This window comes from Musca domestica, unplaced genomic scaffold (assembly GCF_030504385.1).
Source record: "Musca domestica strain aabys unplaced genomic scaffold, Musca_domestica.polishedcontigs.V.1.1 89, whole genome shotgun sequence".
Classification (NCBI taxonomy): Eukaryota; Metazoa; Arthropoda; class Insecta; order Diptera; family Muscidae; genus Musca; species Musca domestica.
The window spans coordinates 204,563-224,775 of NW_026712430.1; the positions used below are offsets into that span (position 1 = coordinate 204,563).

The 20,213-nt window shown below is 31.5% G+C and overlaps 1 protein-coding gene across 1 annotated transcript in view; it reads left to right on the forward strand.

Moving 5' to 3' along the window:
- LOC131800599 (protein similar-like) overlaps positions 1-20,213 on the forward strand; it is a gene marked incomplete at its 5' end in the record, with an annotated part of 85,112 nt that overhangs the window by 23,826 nt on the left and 41,073 nt on the right. Inside the window, one exon of the mRNA XM_059131476.1 lies at positions 3,695-4,545. Within this exon, the coding sequence (XP_058987459.1) occupies positions 3,695-4,545 (851 nt within the window). The remainder of the gene's footprint in view (positions 1-3,694; positions 4,546-20,213) is intronic.

The following is a 20,213-nucleotide window of genomic DNA, read 5'->3' on the forward strand; positions in this document are numbered from 1 at the left end:
AATGTGGTTGATATTTTTGAAGTGGGCCTATCATACCAAGTGGCGGCATGTCTGTCATATGGGTTATTAACGGCGCTAGAGCGTGATTGCCATTAGAAGAATGGAAATTGTGGCATTAACAGTAATAGGGAATAAGTGTTTAAGAGAATATGTTGACCTCCGTACATAAATAATATATAATAAAATAATTTAAAATTCATGGTACAAAACATGACATGATATACTCCTTCAGAAAAGGTCCTTAACTACATACATATATTAATTACAGGAACATCTCAGTTGCTTGTGAAAGTAGAGCCAAAAAATAGAGCCTACGCTCATCGGGGTTTTAAGTGTTTACATCGCAAAGTAACCGCGAGCTCGTCGCCCTCTTTCGTATTTTTGGAAAATGTTCTTATTAAGATTCTTTGGAATCCGTTCATTTTATGTATATAATGTCCTCGGCACTATTTCAGATGACAATACGGCGATTATTTTGGTCGAGAATTTTCACTTTTAACAGAGTCTCAATTGGAGTTTTTTGGTCCTCTTATCAAAATATGGTTAAAAACTCTATTTCAAAAAGGATTGTATCAAGTCAAAATATACTACAGGGTGAGATAAAAAAACCGCAACAAAGTCAAAAGCCATAATTTTAACATTTTTTTTAATTTTATTGAATGAAAGCAGAAAATATCGGAAATAGCATCAAATTTTAAAATAAGTTTAGATTTGTTTAGCACGAATTATGGCCCTCAAAAGGCCAATGAAACCGTCACACGCTACCCTAATGTTGCTCTGCAGTATTTTGGCCTAGTCCCGGCGAAGCGTTTGCTTGAGGTGATCAATACTTTGGTATTTTTTAATGCCAACCTTGCTTTCCAAAATACTCCAGACACAATAGTCCAACGGATTGCTATCCGGAGATTTTGGTGGTCATTGTGCCCTGGAAATGAAGCAAGGAAACTTATTTTGTATCCCTTCTTGGGTGGCACGTGCTGCGTGCGATGGTGCTGAGTCCTTTTGGAATGTCCAAGGTTTGCGGCCTAAATGTTTGCGTGCCCAAGGCTTTAATACACCCTCCAGAATATTTTCGCAATAATATTCGGCATTTATTCTGATGCCACATTCGATTAATACGAGCGGAGAGTGATCATCGGCTGTTATGACGGCCCACACCATCACCATGGCCGGGGCTTGAGTTCTGGTGGCCAACCGAAGGTGCACATTTTCATTTCCATTGTTTTCTTCCCACCAGTATCAATGTAGCGAGCGATGCTACGAGACACAAAAGATTTATTCACATTTAAATGCTGGAGTGCTCTAACGACCACTTCTAGTTTTCCAACCAAATATATAGAAACCACACTATCACGCTTGAATTCCATCACGAATAACTTTTTCTGGAAAACTCTCACCAAAATGATTTCGTAAGCTTGTAGACAATATAATGAGATGTCACTGGAATAATTTTAACAGCTGTCGGACGAGTGGCTTATAAATGACAGAAGTCTGAAATTGGTTGCAGTTTTTTCATCTCACCCTTTAGGTATAGGGTTTATTCAAAGATTTTTAGTTTTGTTTCTCCCTCTATCCTGAAAAGTGCCTAAAATAACCTTTCTCATATAATGTTGAATGTATTCAAGAAAGATTTGGAAAGGGTTTGGGTAGTGACATGTATTTGTGTTAAGAATTCTCAAGTCCTAAATTCATAATCTTACACGGATTTTAGACAGAAAATGTCACGAGAGTCAAGAGAGAAGATTATCTATTAAGAAGTAATTAAACTTTTGAAGAATAATATAATATATAATAGTTAGATAGTCTTTCTGAAATGAATACTAAATTTGGAAAACATTTTTCGGAAGAAGCGATTTTAGATATTCTTCTAAGCAAATATGTGTTTTGAATAGACTTTCTTTGTCCTGAACTAAATTTTATTAAAGGGTGTAATAAAATCCCAAATAAAATAAAATAAAATAAACAACAACAAAACCAGAAACAGCAAAAGCACCAACAACATCAACAATCAACTTCGGTTCTAAAGAATCTTCTGATCAGCGGCTGCAATGTAAGTGCAGGTTATTGCATTGTGCCGATGAGGCCTAAAACCAAATAAGCCAAAACATATCAAGGGTTAAGGGTTTCAAAATTTATCGTCAAATATTTGTAATCTATTAAGCCCTTAATTTTATTTTCAAAAAATAACTTGTCAATTATTCCATACATTTTCAAAAAATAAATTCATCATCTTTGTGAACAGAGAGAAAAATGTTTTGGTCTTCATCAGCTTTAGAAGTTCAGGGTTAAAGATATATACACATTTTTCGACACGAAAAATCTCGTTATTTTTTAACAACTTTCTTGTGTCTTCAAATTAGTGGAAAAATATTTTCCATTTCATAGTTCTTTTTTTTTTCTTGAGACTTCCCTTTTTCTAATTATTTTTTTTTAATTAATCCCCCGCAATAAAGAAAAGGTATTAATTTTATGGATCAACTGCCACATTTGGGTGTCATTTGCCATCAATTTATTATGCCATCGAAATAGACCAATTTTCCACTTGATAATACCCAAGCCTCTAGCACATTTTTCATTCTATAGAATACCTCGGATTGTTGTTTTTTATGATGGTTATTTATGATTTTTTCTCTTTATCAGTTCACAACACATTATACGATCACATGTTTTTGGGAGATTTTTGTTTTTTTTTTTTTTTTAATTTTTGACAAAATTTTGAAGAAGAAAAAAACAGACCGTCTGGTTATGATTTGTCTTAAATTGGATTTTCTCGGTTGAGTCTATTGTAGAGTATAGTTAGATATATTTTGAATTTATTTAAATTTATTTTCCAAAAAAATATTTTTAAAACATTTTGTATACCCTATATTTGGTATTGAAATTTGTTTCATAAATTTCCAAATAATTACCACTAATTATTATAAAAAATGTTAATTAAAAAGGGCTCGTCATTTTATTTGCTTTCCAATTCATATATCTCTTTTTTTTTTTTGAAGTGTTGGAAATCACACATATTTGGATTTGTTTGTGGGAGTCTTTTAGAGACTATAATTTATGTATTTATTTTAACATTTTTTTTTTTTAATTTTATCTTCTAAAAATTCGAAAATAGTTTTTTACAAATTTTTTATACCCTATATTTGGCATTGAAAATGTTTTGATATTTTCAAAATAATTGACATTGAAAATATATAAGGCCTAAATATGTCATTTTTTAGTTAGAAAATGCCCATCCTCCCCAATTCTTATTTTTCTTAGAAAAAAAAAACACACTTTTGTCTTAAATTCTCAAAGCTTTTATTTATGATGTAGGGTGGGAATATCATACATATTTTCATATATGTATATATTTAGTATGTATCTAGGCATGTGTTAATATTTATGTTTTTATTTTTCTTTGTTATCTTCTGATGTTTTTCTCATTATTTTTTTTTTTCTCTCCAGCCAAGTTCAGGGCCACAAATATGTTTAGTTGTGATTTTTGGTTGTATTTTTTATAGAAAGAAATATAAAAATGAATGAATATTTAATAGATTTTCTTATGCCGAATATTCCGGAAGAATGAAAAACAAATTTTCTTAAATTTCCTTGCAAAAAATACACACTCCTGTTTTTTTTTTTAATTTTCCAAAAGCAAAAAAGAAAAGAGAATAACAAAAATATTATTTTCCTTCTGTGTCACCTCGACGAATAGCATCAAACTTGGATTGTTGGAGTGATTTCTTGCAAATCAACAATGCCACAGACAATAGCAACAACAATACAACTACAGCAACAACAACGCCTCAACATGTAACCGTAACATTGGAAAATTTGCGACATGAAGACTGTAAACAACAAATACAAATGCAATTGCAACAGCAACAACAACAGCAGCAGCAGCAACACCAGAACATTATATTAAATGCAGTGCCATTAATAACAATTCAAAGCAATAACAAAAATCTGATTATACCAACAACCACACAGCAGCCGCAACAACAATCCCAAAACAATTCCCCCAACTCCCTGAATTCGACGCAAAGCAATACAAAAATTCTAAATACTAAAGTGAATACAATCAAATTGACCCCCTTGACTAGTACGGCCACAATTCGGATTATTGAAAATCGTCAGCCTTTGATGCAACAGCAACAGCAGCAGCAGCAGCAACAAAATGTTGTGAAAACCGCCTTTTTGCACACAACCGGTGGCAATAAACGTCATTTGAGCAACTCGCAATTGTCGAATACCAGCATGGATTCGAAACGCATGAAGGGCATTAATGCCGAATCGACAACAACAACTTCACAGTTGTTGCAACAATTGATAACGACGCCCCAAAATGGTAAACAACAACAACAACAAGCAAAGGATTCAAAGGCAATGATGACCAACAACCACAACACCAACTCCAATAAATGGTCATCACAAAATTCCAATGTTGTAATGGCTGAAAACAAACAACAACAACAACACCAACACCAGAAACAGCAAAGGCAGCAACAACAACTTTCGCAACAATCAAATTCGGTTCTAAAGAATCTTTTGATCAGCGGCTGCGATGTAAGTGCGGGTTATTGCATTGTGCCGATGAGGCCTAAAACCAAACTAGCCAAAGCATAATAAATAAGGGTTTCAAAATTTTAATTTATAATCAGCCCCCTCTCAGTTTCCCTTCAAAACAAACAAAAAAAATGAAAACTAAAAATTAACAAAACGCATAATTTTTTTACAACACCTGCCTATTAAATAAGTTAATATATTTTATTAATATTATTTAAAAAAAAGAGAAATGTATACAAAACAAAAAAACGCTTTGTGTTGCACAAATGTGAAAATGTTTGAAAATCCCAAAATGTTTTTTTTGAAAAACAAATTTGTTCGTTTTTTGGTAAATTGTTGTAAAGTTGAGTGAATTCATAACTCGGCTCGAGATTTTTGAAAGTTAAGTATTTTTTCAGATTTTGGAGCTAAACTTGCCTGAAAAAATGTATAGATCGAAGTCCTTGAAAGCCGCAAAGCAATTCAACTCAGAAAAGATTTATTGATGATTAAGTAACTTATGAATATATATATCTTTTTTTTTTTTGACAAAAAAAGAAAAATTGGGAAGGCTTTATGTATTTGATTTTTTTGGTCCTTGTAGGACGTTTTTTGAAAATTAAGAATTTTTGTTTTTAAAATAATTTTAATATTTTCTGATTCCAAGGCCCAAATCAATTGAAGAAAGATTTTTTTTTACTTGTTGTTGAATGTGAAAATTTCTCATAAAGTCCCATAAAGTTTTGAGGATCTGTTTTCTTCGCTCTTCGGTAACTTGTTGAAATTTGGTGATACCTGAAGTGCTCTGAGTTCAAAATATTTTTGTCCAGCTCCCATCGTTTGAAAAAGTATGTAAACATTTGCAACCTCAGATCCTTAAAATACGAGACTCACCAATTATAATTCAACTCAGAGAACAACTTTTGATCCTGACGGGACTACAGCTTAATGAATTATCATTGAAGGATTCACAAAAGTCGTTTTTTTAGAAAAAAGCGAAGACTTTTTTATCTCAAAAATAATCCCTCAAGGACCTTGGTTTTTTTAATGATTAACATTTTGACTCCATGGCCCGATTCGAAGAAAATCTTTTGGAGTTGCAGATCTCTGGAAAAAAAGTGTCAGTCATAATTCAGGTCAGGTTTTTTGGAACCTTCCATGTTTTCCGATTTCATAACTGATTTCTATCATCGAAGGACCAAAACGCCCATATTAACCTGAAAACAGATTGATAATTATTCTAATTACATTTAAATTTGCATAGTATTTTTCGAATTTTCGAAATCCCTTAAATATTAAATTGTCGGTCTCTGGAAGGCCAAAGGACAGTTTAAAATTTAGGTCAGAGAATACCTTTGGATGTTTGAGGATTTAAACCCCAAGAAAAAGGAATAGAACCTGTCTTTTAGATTGTGCAGTCATATTTCGATATTCCTTAGATATAGGAATTATGTATTTGTTTTCGAAGGATTTTGATATTGAGTTCTGTCTTTTAGAAAAATGATGAAAAATTGTCGATCCAGGTCTCTGGAAGATCAAATTAATTATAATTTGAAATAGTTTCAGATTTCATAACTAAATTCGGTTGTTTGCTAATTTTTTACAGTATTAGAAGGACCAAAAACTACTGTCAAAAAAATTCTGATTCAGGTCTCTGGAAGGCCAATTGTATATAAGGTCGGAAACGTAATGAGCATACAATCCTATCAACCTAGCCGAGTTATTTTTTCATCATTTAATTACAATTAGCCAATAAATGAACAATTTTTTTACAAAAATACAAAATTCAACCCCTTTAAATACCCGCCCAATTCTAAAAAACTCATTGTATTGTAAAAATTACGAAAGAAAACCAACAAAAACAAAAGTAACGAAAAATTGTAAAGACGTAAATGATAAGTTTTCACAGGTTCACCTCATCGTTATATGAAAATATATCCTCTCCCCCCATTCACACACATTAAATCATTTGACTCTCTCTCTCCTCCATCCTCTAATCACGATTTCTTTTGTAAATGGATCGATTTTATAGACATATATACATATACAATATATCTATATTTACATAAATACAATAATATATACTAACTAGTTGTATAGTGAGAAAGTAAAAAAAAAGAAAACTTAAAAAACGATATTTTCAATATTATTATAATTGTTTTTTTTTTTTTTCTTTTTTTTTTTTTGAAGAATTTATTTTCTAAGCTTTAATTAAGCAACAAGAAGAAAAAAACTAAAACACACACATACACAACTTAGTCAGAGAAACTAAACTAGGAGTAAAACGGAAACAGAACCTATAGTCTATTCTCTTTATTATTAGAGTTTAAGTAATTGAGTAAGTAAGTAGTTTTAGGTATATACATAAATATATAGGTTTTAGTATTTTAGAGAGACATTATCTATCGTGTAGAACAAGAAGAATAAGAACAACAAACAAACAAACAATGGGGAAAGAATATGGTAGGGAACAAATTGAAAAGTCATACTTGTTGTCCTCCATCACACTCCTTTCTCCATATCTGTGTATTAGAGAGACTATTTGTTATAAAGAAATAAACAAACAAACTAATGTTAAATGCTTTAATAAATACTACACACATAGTCTACTTTTTTTAATTTCTCTTTTTTTAAATTATTAATGTTACACACTAAAAATATTTAATTTTTTTAATTAAATTTCCATTTTTTTGGAAACCTATTTTTCAAAATTTCTTTTAGTTCCTTTGATTTGTAAATAAAATACATATTATTTTAATTTTCTAAATTATTTTCTATCACTCTTTTGTTTTTTTAAATCACTGTAAATATTACTGAGCTCTTTAGTTTATTTTTAATTTAAAATTAATTAACTTTAAGTGTTTTTTTATTTTGTTAATTTAATCTTAACTTTTTTATTATTATTAATATTATATTATAATTAAGAAATATTTTTAATTTTATTTTGTTATACACACCATTATATTATTTAACAGAAAAAAAAAACAAACGAAACAAACATCACATTTTTTGATTTTTGTTATATGAGACGAACAAATAAAAAAAATAATAAACGAAGAAAAAAATCTTTTTAAAAATGTCACTGAAATTTTGTTTTTCTTTTTTTATGTTTTTAATTTGATTTGATGTAGAACAATGCTTTTTTCGTAAATCAAAGTTCGTAAATTCTAGGGATATTTTTTTCCAAATGTTGATTGGAATTGTTTTCATTAACGTCATACTCCTCAAGTAAAATATGATGGATTAATTACCCCCAACATTAGAAAAATGCAAAGTAAAAAAAGTTTTTCAACTAACATTTATGCCTAAACTCATTTGAATGCTCAGGCCACTAAAGCTGCCCAACAAAAATACATATTACAAATCCGGTTACAAACCCATTATTTTAACTCAAAATTACTACTTATTTTTCACCTAAAGTCGATTAAATAAGTGCTTTAAAACTCCTTATTTTTCAATATTTAGTTGTCAGAATTTAACTACATATTTTGTAAGAAATGCCTCTCTCTCTAAATAATGAGTTGGAGAGCTGCTTTGTAATGCGTATTATTATTGGGTAGGACTTTGAAATGTGGTGTGTCGGCGAAAGGCTAGATTTGTAGAGCCCGGGCAACCAACCACCAGGTAATGTAAACAAATTGTCCCAACTAAAAAGCTCTTTACGAATCGAGTTCTAAACGCATTATTTTAGCAAGGGCATATAGCTTATTATTAGAGTTACAGAAAAAACTATTTATTTGTGGCAAAAAAATAACTACTTATTCTGAGCAAATGACCTTTTCACATTAATATGTTCGGAATCCGTTTCTTAAAGGACGTTCTTGGACGTTTAGCATTATTAGTTAAAAATAATGTATAATTTGTTAGAAATTTACAAGTCAAAACAACTTACGTTAACCATTACCAGGTAATCAGTGGTCATAGCACAGAGAGTGCAAGGATGGAAAATTCAATACTCAGCGACGGCAAATAAATCTTGATCTAAGACTTGAAACAAGTTCTATACATATGACGTCACACGCTGCCCAAATGTTGCTCTGCGGTATTTTGGCCCATTACCGGCGAAGCGCTTGCTTGAGGTGATCAAAACTTTGGTTTTTTTCGTGCCCACCTTGCTTTCCAAAATACTCCAGACGTAATAGTCCGGAGACTTTAGTGGCCATTGTGCGCTGGAAATAAAACGAGGAACCTCATGGTTACAAACATTCTTGGGTGGCCGCGTGCTGAGTGCGAGAATGTTTGCGCGCCCAAGGCTTTAATACACCCTCCAGAATATTTTCCCGATGACATTCGGCATTTTTTCTGCTGACGTTGCTGCTTTCTCGTGTGCACTTCCTTGACCTCGGGCTACGCTACCAGTATCACGATAACGAGCGATGGTACGAGACACAAATGATTTATTCACATTTAAATGCTGGTCTTGTTGTTTTCCAGCCAAATTTAAAGAAATCACACAATCACGCTTGAATTCCATCACGAATAACTTTTTTCCTGGAAAATTCTCTTAAAATTGTCTTAAAATCCACGCAGTGGGTTCCTTCTGAGCACTTTACCCCCTATAAGAGAATTGTCTGAATAGGTGCACGGTATCGTATAGCGCCCATATAACAATACCCCCGATATTCGGTATTTTTATGATTTCAGCCAAATTTGTCTATGGAGTTGTCTTAAAATCCACAAAAGGAGTTCCTTATAAGTACACTACCCCCTGAAAGAGAATTGTCTATATAGATCCACGGTATCATATATCCCCTATATAGCGGTTCCTCCTGATATTCGTATAGCCCCCCCATGTAACGGTTTGCATTTGAGCTGTATTTTTCGACTGAATTGTTTTGAAAATTTTTAAAGTTTCTTCCAAATGGTGGAGGGTATAAAAAGGTCTGCACGGCGGAATTTAGCATCTTTTTTACTTGTTGAGAAAAAATTTGTTCCAAAACTAGTACCCTTTGAGAACATCAGCTTGTCCCAAAAAGGAACACATCCCAGCAAAAATATAACTTTCAAATAATGGGTTTATTAAATACATTTTGGCACAAATAACTACTTACAGAGCAGCATCCTAACGCCTTATTTCAGTACTTACCAAACTGCCACTGAGAGTCAATAAATAAGAACAAAAAAATCAGTAGTTTTATTTTTAGGGGACTGGTATTGAATTTTTTGCTTCAATTCACAGCAATCTTCTGATTGGTAGTCGGGCACACCATGCACTCGGCCATTGTTACGAAAATTATTTTTTGTTTTGCATTTACATGGGTCGGAAAACTCATTGCATTTTCATGTTTCTTTTATTTGCTGCGGTGGAGGTTGGAACCTTAGCTTTTGTAGTCAGACAGGCTTACACTGTGCCACCGTAACTCATTACTTGGCATTGTAAAAGTAAGTTATTAGGCTTGGAGATTTAGAAAAACTTCATACATTTTGGTAATGCATAGGGTATGTAGATGTCGTGGTTTTAATACTGGTAATTCAGAGAGTATAATTAACTGGCACATACGGCATTTTTTGTTGGAATAGCCGTAAAATATAATAGTTTCCATTAAATTTTTTTGAATATTACTTATAATTACTTTGTTTTCGAAATTACATTTACGAGCTTTGATTTATGATTTTGACTTTCTAATATCAATTAATTTAATATTTTCTTTTCAACACATATTCAATTTATCCATAACCCCTACACATATACATATATTCCAATATATTTGCAATACAAACAAACAACAAAATGTTTCAAATAAATAAATAAACTACCTCCTTTTCGAAAATACAATTTTGAAGTGCAAAATTTTTAGATAAATTTTACAAAACTCAAAATCAACCACACAAAAACTAGAAAAATGTCAAACAGAAAATAATGCATTTTTGGAAATGAAATTCAATGAAACCCAAAGTATATACAAAACATTGAGCGCTAAAGGTACAAAAGAAGAGTAAAAAAACCCTAAATCAATCTCAAAATCAACGTAAACTTATACATAAATACATACCTACATCATATAACAAAATATAAAAAGCAACACAACGTTCTTTTTTATAGAAACAAATTTTTCTTCCACTCCAACGTAAATAAAATATAAAATAAAATAAATATTTATATATCATCATTACTAGTATTATTAGTCCAAGGTTCATAAAATTTGAATATATATTGAAACATATTAAGAAAAGAGAAAAATCTATAACCTTAAATACCTCAAAACATTGAAAAGCAGAAAGTTCAAAGGCGGAAACAATACTCTCGTCGAAGTCTCGGAAAATGAATTGGAAAATGTGTGTTATTTTGTTTGTTTAAAAAGGAAAAATTATACGCCGAAAAAAATGTTCGTCGAATCCATAGTTACAATCCTGAAGAAATTTTCAAAATATTTTGAATGTAATGTTGGAAAATTCTAACTACAAAAAATTGTTTGCATTTTACAAAATATATTCAAAATATTTACAAAATTTCCTTATAATTGTTATATTTTATTTTTAAAGAGTGATGGTTGTTACCAAGAAATACCGGAAAAATAAAGCTTTAAATTATCAACAACCTCCCCGGCCATCCTTAAACCCTTGCCCAACTCTATCTTCTTCTAATCAGATATTTTTTTTACGACTTGTTTGATTTAATTTTAATTTGTGCTCTCAATCTAAAATATATGTGTGTGTCTGTATATAATTTTTGTAACACAAATTTTATTATTTGTTATATATATATTTTTTAAGTTATTTATAAGAATTGGTTATATAGTTGTTACAAAATAAAACGATTAAAACAATAATTCTAAAAATGAAAACTATTATAAACAGAAAATAAATAAATGAAAAACAATTGACTGTTGAAATTTAAAACAAAAATGAAAACAAAATTGTTTTATTTGCCATCACCAAAATCCAAAATTTCTTATACATATTTTTTCATATATTTTAAATATATTTTTTATGTTTATGTTTATTTTTTTTTAATTCTTAAAATAAAATTGCGTTTAAAGTTGCATATTTTCAGCGAATTTTTTTATAATTTTACCTATTTTTGGTGCATGTGGGGTTCGAGCCCACTTCTTGTGTGACATACTTTTGTATGAGTATGAGATCGTTTTGAAATATAGAGAAAACTTGTTCATGTCTATATAATACATTTTTTTGAAAATTCAAAAACTTAATTTAGTCATACAAGGTTTACTGAGAACTTAACTTAAGACTAGATTACACATAATGCTTGAGCCATATGTATTGACATATTTTCCACAATTGTCTGTAGCTTTTTTAAAGCATACTTTTGAACGCCCCACAGCAGTTTTAATATAAAAAGATACGCTTAATATTATTACGTTTTTAAATTGTTGGAAGCTCCTCAAAGTATGCTATAAAATATGTAAGCTCATATGACTCTAACATAATGTGCAATTTGGCCTTCACGAGTACAATTTCAATTTTCAGCATAATCTATTTAACTTTTTGAAAACTTTTAATACAAATAATTGGTGTCATATCTTTTTCTAACAATTATGATATATTGAATTTTTATTATTTTCAGCATAACCCTAAAATACCCAACACATATTATTCTTTATCAATATAAATGTATATTCCAATTTTCAGTTCTTTTGCTGGAGCTTTATTTTATTAGATTATTTAAAAGTAAAGCGTATTTTTAGGTACCACCTCTTACTTCAACTGTTTCCACGAATTCTTTCCAACTACTCTGTGCTATGTTTTGAAAATTTACATTGCAAAGAAACCCAAGTAGAGGGGGAAAGTTTCCCTCTCTTCCAAATTTTTTGAAACTTTCGGATTAAGGTTCCTCAGAATCTGTGCGTTTTAGGTATATAGTGTCTTCAGCAATATTGCAGATAACAATACGAAAATTATTTTGGTCAGCAATTTTAAATCTCTAGTCGAGTCATCAAATGGGTCTACTTGGGTTTTTTTCTCAAAATATGGTTAAAAACTCCAATTAAACAGGATAGTAGCAAGTCAAAATAAACTACAAAGTTATGTGTCTTAAAATTCTACTATGGGTCCTAAAGACTTCAAGCCAGGAAGTCGAATATATTAAAAACACATTTTATAATTAAAACCCTACTTTGTGTGAGTATATGCAAAATTCTTCTTCAAAATCTTTCATTTTGAATTTTGCCGAGTAGGATATTAGCAAAATGAAACAATCAACCCATATTTAATTTTTCTGTCCAAAGTTATTCAAACGTCTTCAACTGTATGTTAACTCTAGAAATCTATATGAAATTTCGGAATTTTAACTCCATCCCTTTACCCCATAAACAAATTTAGTATTATTTAGTACGCATATCCAAAAAAAAATCTTCATCCTAAACAACAAAAGTGATCCAAAATTAGTTCCATTTAGTACTTTTCCTGCAATTATAGTACGCATTAGTAAAGCCAGCATCAGATCTCAACATCATATACCAACGGAGAACTCAATATCAAATTTCGGAATTCCAGTTCTATACAATTACTCAATACCAAATTTAGTCAAATTTAGTACTTGTCCTATAATTTTGGTACTAATTTGCAATCCTAGACAGCTCTATCCATTCCCCCTTTTACCAAATTTAGTTCAATTTAGTACTTTCCAGTAAACTATAGTACACATTTCCAACCCACCTCCAAAGCTCAGTATGAGATGCCAAAATTCATCTAAATATCAAAATTCAGAATTCTATCTCTGCACCCAGTACGGAATATAGTAATTTTCCTACAATTATAATACATATTTCCGAAACCACAGCGACCCTAATACCAAATTTCAGATTTTAAGCACTATATGTACGACATATAGTTCTATTTAGTACTTTCGTGCATTTTGGACCCAAATAAAAAATTTCAAGTACTAAACCGAACTGTTCCAAATTTAATACCATTTAGTACAGTACACACACTTAGAACACATTTCTAAAACCAATCAATCCTATTTCCCAGACTTGATTCTCATGCCAAAATTCAAGATTTTGCCACAATCCGTTCACATATCTCCAAATGGTACCAAATTTAGCGAGTTTTAGAGCTTTTGGTACACATACAAAAAACTGCAACAAAGTCAAAAGCCATAATTTTTACACTCTTTTAAATTTTATTGAATGCAAAAAGCAAAAAATGTCGAATTGGTCACCTTTGGCACGAATTATGGCCCTCAAACGGCCAATGAAGCCGTCCAAGGCTGCCTAAATGTTGCTCTGCGGTATTTTGGTACATTCCAGCGCTTGCTTCAGGTGATCGACAGTATTTTTTAGTGCCAACCTTGCTTTCCAAACTACTCCAGGCACAATAGTCCAACGGATTGGTATCCGGAAATTTTGGTGGTCACTGTGCGCTGGAAATGAAGCGATGAACCTCATTTTGTAACCATTATTGGGTGGCGCGTGCTGAGTGCGATGGTGATAAGTCCTATTGGAATGTCCAATTACTGCGGCCAAAATGTTTCCGTGCCCAAGGCTTCAATACACCTTCCAGAATATTTTCGCGATAATATTCGGCATTTATTCTGATGCCACGATCGATTAATACGAGCGGAAAGTGACATTCGGCTGTTATGGTGGCCCACACCATCAGCATGGCCGGCGCTTGAATTCTGGTGGCCAACCGAAGGTGCACATTATATATATAATTTATAATTTTGTTTGTTTACAAACTGCTCGACAACCAATGTTTTCTCATCGAAGAAAACCAAATTCGGCAGTTCACCACTTTGGGCCAAGCGAAGCAACTCTTTAGCTCTTTTGAGTCTATTTTCTTTCTGTTGCGGTGTAAGTTCTTGCACTTTTTGGAATGTCAATGGCTTTACTCCGAGCTCAATTTTCAATATTTGCCGAATGGAATATTGCGATGTGTTCAGCTCACAAGTCATTTTTGGCCACTGCGACGCAGGTTTCGATCAAGTCGCTTCTTCATTTATCCAACCCTTTTTGCTGATGTTGCTGTTTTCTTCCGTCCACTTCCTTGACCTCGGGCTACGCTACCAGTATCACGGTAACGAGCGATGATACGAGACACAAAAGATTTATTCACATTTATATGCTGGAGTGTTCTAACGATAGTGACTTGTGGTTTGCCAGCCAAATATAAAGAAATCACACTATCACGCTTGAATTCCATCACGAAGAACTTTTTTTCTGGAAAATTCTCACCAAAATGCTTTTGTACGCTTGTAAACAATATATTGAGCTGTCACTGGAATAATTTTAACAGCTGTTGGACGAGTGGCTTTGAAATGGCAGCAGTCTGAAGTTGGTTGCAGTTTTTCATCTCACCCTGTACTTTCCTAACTAAATTTTTATATCAAATATCAAGATTTTAGCTGTTTATTTCTTTCAATTTTTTAGTTTCATTCGAACTTTGAAAAAAGTATATGGAATGGTATTTTTCTTACGCATTCGCCATACAAAAAAAACAGGACTTCAGACTTTTCGATTTTTGTCCTGAACTGATTATTTAAAAAATCGATTTTTTTGATTTTTATCATAGGCAAAATTCGACTTCGAGTTTTGGACTTTGCAACTCGAAAAGTCCATTCATCAATTGAAAAGTCGACTTCAATTGATCCTAAATATTTTCTATATATATTTTTTTTCTTTTATAATTAACAAAAAACAAAACCTATTATTGGGATAATTATCAATTTAGAGATTTAAAAACTAAACCAGAAGCCGCCTACTTCATGGTTTCAACATTGTTAATTGGACAAAGGAAATCCTTCAGTAAAAACAAAAATGAAATAGAAACCTAATCAATGAACAAATTTCTTTCCTTTTTCCTGCCTTTTCCCTCCACTTTACTTTTCGGGGGGTTTTATTTTTCAATTCAATTAACATTATTAAGGAATTCCTATTTCTTTGACTTAGACACTAAAGTCTTAGGGACTTTTGTTGAAGAATCTACACCATGGTGGTTTGAACCTTTTTTTTTTGTTTTTCTTTTGGAAGGGACGGACGGAATATGGTTTTGTTTCTAATTTCCAAAATTTGTTCACAAATTTGGTTGTTAGGCTGGTTGGCTGACTGACTGACTGGCAGCTTTGTGTTGGTAAATGAAACCTCTGCCAAAACCGAAGTTTACTTGCCACAAAAAAGCCATAAAAACATAACATTTAACACGCGCCGCATATTAAATAACATCGTTATAACACTACTAAATCATATAAAATAACCACCAAAGACGCAGAAGAGGAAGAAGAAGAAGGAGAACAACAAACAGTAGCAAAGTGAAGGAAAAACTCTACGCAATAGCCAAAAATGTTTCTTTGTGGCATTAAAGCCACAAGAAAATTAGTAGCAGTAGGCCGTGGATTTCTTTTGTGGCTTGTAATTCTATCCACTTCATCATTATTGTCAGCTATTAGTTCATTCGCTTAGCTTTGTTTGTTTGTTGCCTCGGCATTTTCGAGGATTTATTAATTTGTTAAAATTTACACTTCATTTCTTTGCGTTTTTTGTTTTTGGGGAAAACTTTTTTGTTTTTATTTTTTTTTTTTTCTTCAGGCATTTGTTATTACACACGTGTCATTGTATTAATATTCTTTAACTAATCCATGTTGGATAATAAAATTTTGTTTTTATGACCATGTTTTTTTCCCAAAATCAAGGTTGATATTATTAGAATTGTTTCTCCCAAGTTTGTGCGTTTAAATAAGAATTCCAATAAAACATCTTGAGCAGAAATACGTGTTTTTATTAAACAAATCGGATGGATTTTCTTGTGTCGTTATTATGACCTTTTTTAATCGTGTGTGAAATGTTTTCATTTATTTCTTAATTGTGGTTTTCCTTCTTTGCCTGACAATACAAAGGTTCATTGACCTTAGAATACACCTTCATATTTTATAAAAATTGGAGTAAAAATAAAAAAATGCATGTTGTGTGTCATCAGACAAGAACGATATTTATTTTTGAAGCTTTTCAAAGTTGAAAGCAAAATACGACTTTTATACCTTACAATTTTCAAAGTTAAATTTTCGATTTCGTCCAAACATACGTCAACAATAACACTGTGATACAAATCTTCAAAAAAAAAAAAAAATACACACTTCTACACACAAATCTTCAAAAAAAAAATACACACTTCTACACACCACACGCATTGTGGTGTAAGGTATCATATAGTCGGCCCCGCCCGACCTTTGACCTTTCCTTGCTTGTTTATTACTGTCGTAATAACTAAAATTATAGGCTATTGGAAAATTATACTATGCGACAATAAAAATAAACACTAATGTTCCAATTCTGGTTTGTGGGTGCCCACAGATGACGAATAAGCTTTTGGTTTTTCTGGTCACTGCGAAAATTGACTTTAAATGTGCATAACTTCGTTTTTACAACGGATTTTTATTTATTTTTTTTTTCTTTGAAAGGGTCGAGTGATATCTTTCAAACAAATTCAATAAACTCGAATTCTCTCTATATTTGCCATTATAAAATCAATTTTTTAAGTAACCCAGTCATCTTTGAGCTTCCACAAACCAGAATCGGAACAATAGAGGAAGTGTGAATATTTGTTGTCGGGCAGTGTAATTTTCCAATTGCCTATAATATCGGTAATTACGACAGTTTTAAACCAGTTAGTAAAGGTCAAAAGTCGGTCGGGGCCGATACCCTACCCTGATACCCCCACTATTTATTTGAAAATAAGAATTATCCCTCATCTTCAAGGTCCTTTCACAAACGTGGCCTTTTTTAAAAGTATTTCTTCTAGGTCACAAACGTAGATTTTTCACAAAAGTAGATTTTTTAAAAATGTTTCTTCAAGGATAATCCACAAACGTAGATTTTTTAAAAATGTTTCTTCAAGGATAATCCACAAACGTGGATTTTTTTTAAATATATCTTTAAGGTCTATTCACAAACGTGGGTTTTTTTAAAATATTTCTTCAAGGTCTATTCACAAACGTGGGTTTTTTAAAAATATTTCTTCAAGGTCTATTCACAAACGTGGGTTTTTTTTAAATATTTCTTCAAGGTCTATTCACAAACGTGGGGTTTTTTTTAAATATTTCTTCAAGGTCTATTCACAAACGTGGATTTTTCAAGGTCCAACAAAGACGTAGTTTTTCTAAAAAATATTTCTTTAAGGTCACAAACGTGGGTTTTTTTAAATATTTCTTAAAGGTCTATTCATAAACGTGGGTTTTTTTAAATATTTCTTCAAGGTCTATTCACAAACGTGGGTTTTTTAAAAATATTTCTTTAAGGTCTATTCACAAACGTGGGTTTTCTTTAAATATTTCTTCAAGGTCTATTCACAAACGTGGGTTTTTTAAAAATATTTCTTTAAGGTCTATTCACAAACATGTTTTTTTTTTAATATTTCTTCAAGGTCTATTCACAAACGTGGGTTCTTTTTAAATATTTCTTCAAGTTCTATTCACAAACATGGGTTTTTTTCAAATATTTCTTCAAGGTATATTCACAAATGTGGATTTTTTCAAGGTCCAACAAAGACGTAGTTTTTCTAAAAAATATTTTTTAAGGACCAACAGAGACGTAGTTTTTCTAAAAAATATTGTTTTACGGACCAACGGAGACTTGGATTTTTAAAAGTATTTTTTTTTAAGGACCAACAGATACGTATATCTTTTTAAAGAATATTTTTTCAACGACAAAATTTCAAGTTCTTGCTTCAACGCGCATCGATGACATAATGAAACGTACTACTGAGTATAATTTGTATCCTTATGGAAGACTTAAAAGTAACTTGTAGTTTACAATACTTTTCGCGCCATAATGGTAGACATTTCAAAGTAGACATTTAATCGCAGCTCAGCCACCAATGCTGACTCTCATAAAAAAAATCTGGATTCTTGACTCTTCACTCAATATTAATAAAAAAAATCGTACCATTTAGTCCTTTTGGTATCTATGCCCATAGTACGAAGAAATTACACATTTGCGCACAATGAATTTATGAATTAAAAAAAAAACATGTCTATGGTGCAATATAATGTACTATTCAGTACATATTGTACTCATACAGAAGGAATTATTGCAACCCTTCAATCCAATACACATATATGCAAAATAAAAAATTGTACTTATAAACTTTTGAAAAATCGTGCGCTACAACTGACTGCCTGACTGGTAACGCTTTAATAATTTTTTGGGTAAATTTTCGTACTATTTGATACCATTTTGTAAACTTTTTAACAATTTCCTATTACCAACAAAATTTTAACCAACGCCCATATGTATGCAATAGAAAAATATCGATTAATAACAATGCTTTATTTCACGTTAAGATGTCATGGTACTAGATTTTATATAGAGTCGTTTCGTCAGTCAATTTTTTCAATTTAAATTTATTGAGTCTTTGTTTTGTTTTTAACACGAAAGTTTGCCATCGTACTCTTTTATTAGTTTGGTTCGATTGGGTGAAATTTCATATATTTGCTCACACTAGGAACATTTTAGCCTAGGACATATTCAATAAATTTGTCATATAGATGTCATTGTAATATCGATTGTGCACTAAGACTTATCTCCTGTTTTTGAAGGATTAAATATCAGCCAGGTCGCACCCATAGCGACCTATGCAAAATATAAAACAATTTGAGCTTCAGTAGTTTTGTTGTCAATCAGTCAGCAGTTTTTCATCGTATTTGAATCTTCTATTCTGTGCAATTAGACGAATTTATGTACCATTTTTTAAACTTACCGAAAAATTTCTTAGCAAAAAGTTTAGTGACAGAATTCAGCAACCAACGCCTATATGTATGCAATAAAAGTATCAATACTTAAGAATATCCCATTTTACATATAAATGTCCTTTTAATATAAATTACAAACACCCTTGCTTTAAGGGTTTAAGGGTTTAGTTTAAAAGTCGATAAAAAGTCAATCAAATAATTGTTCATCACTATGTTCTCTTCATAAGCCGTTCATATTTACACATCCTCTTATTTCCATATTATTAATATCAACAACTTCGCGATCCCTCAAAAACTTTAAAATCTTTACAAATCCTTTTGAAAATATATTTTCCTTTAAACCCCCCAAAAAAATAGAGCAATAATTATGATGGGTTTATTGAAGTCAGCAACATTGCCTACTTAAAGGAGTTAATTTACTAGAAAAAAAACCGATAAGACTTTTTCAGGGTAAATAGTTTCTAATCCAGCTGAAAGTGTGAGCTCATCAAATTTCCCAACAAATTGTTGTGACAGCCACACTAACACATATAATCGGCATGTTTCTTTTGTTCTTGTGAAATTTAAACAAGGACCTTTTTGTGTTGTTGTTGGCGTTGTTAAAATGGAAAAAAAGAACAGGAAGTAACTGATTTTTTTTTATTCAACTTGTCTTTTATGCTGGTATCCAGATATATTAGTATATTTTGTTTCCTTGTAGACCAATACAACCTCACACGCACGCACACACACGTACACTCGAAAGAAATTCACACATTCCTTTATACACAAGCAGTTGGAAAATTGTAACTATTTATTTTGGGGTATGGGAGGTGGCTACATAATAATAGCGTTGGGTGTCTGTCTGTCTTTATGGCTTTGAATTTTTATGTGTAACACGCTTTACTGTTCTTCGTTTCGTTTTTCGTTTCTCTTTTTCCCCCACAACCAGGAAGGAAAAATTCTCCACCTCGTCCCTTAGATATTTCGTTTATTGGGAGCAAGTTTTTTTTTTTTTGTTTTTCCTCCTCATTCTAATATCAAAAGTTTTGCTGTTGTCGTTGCT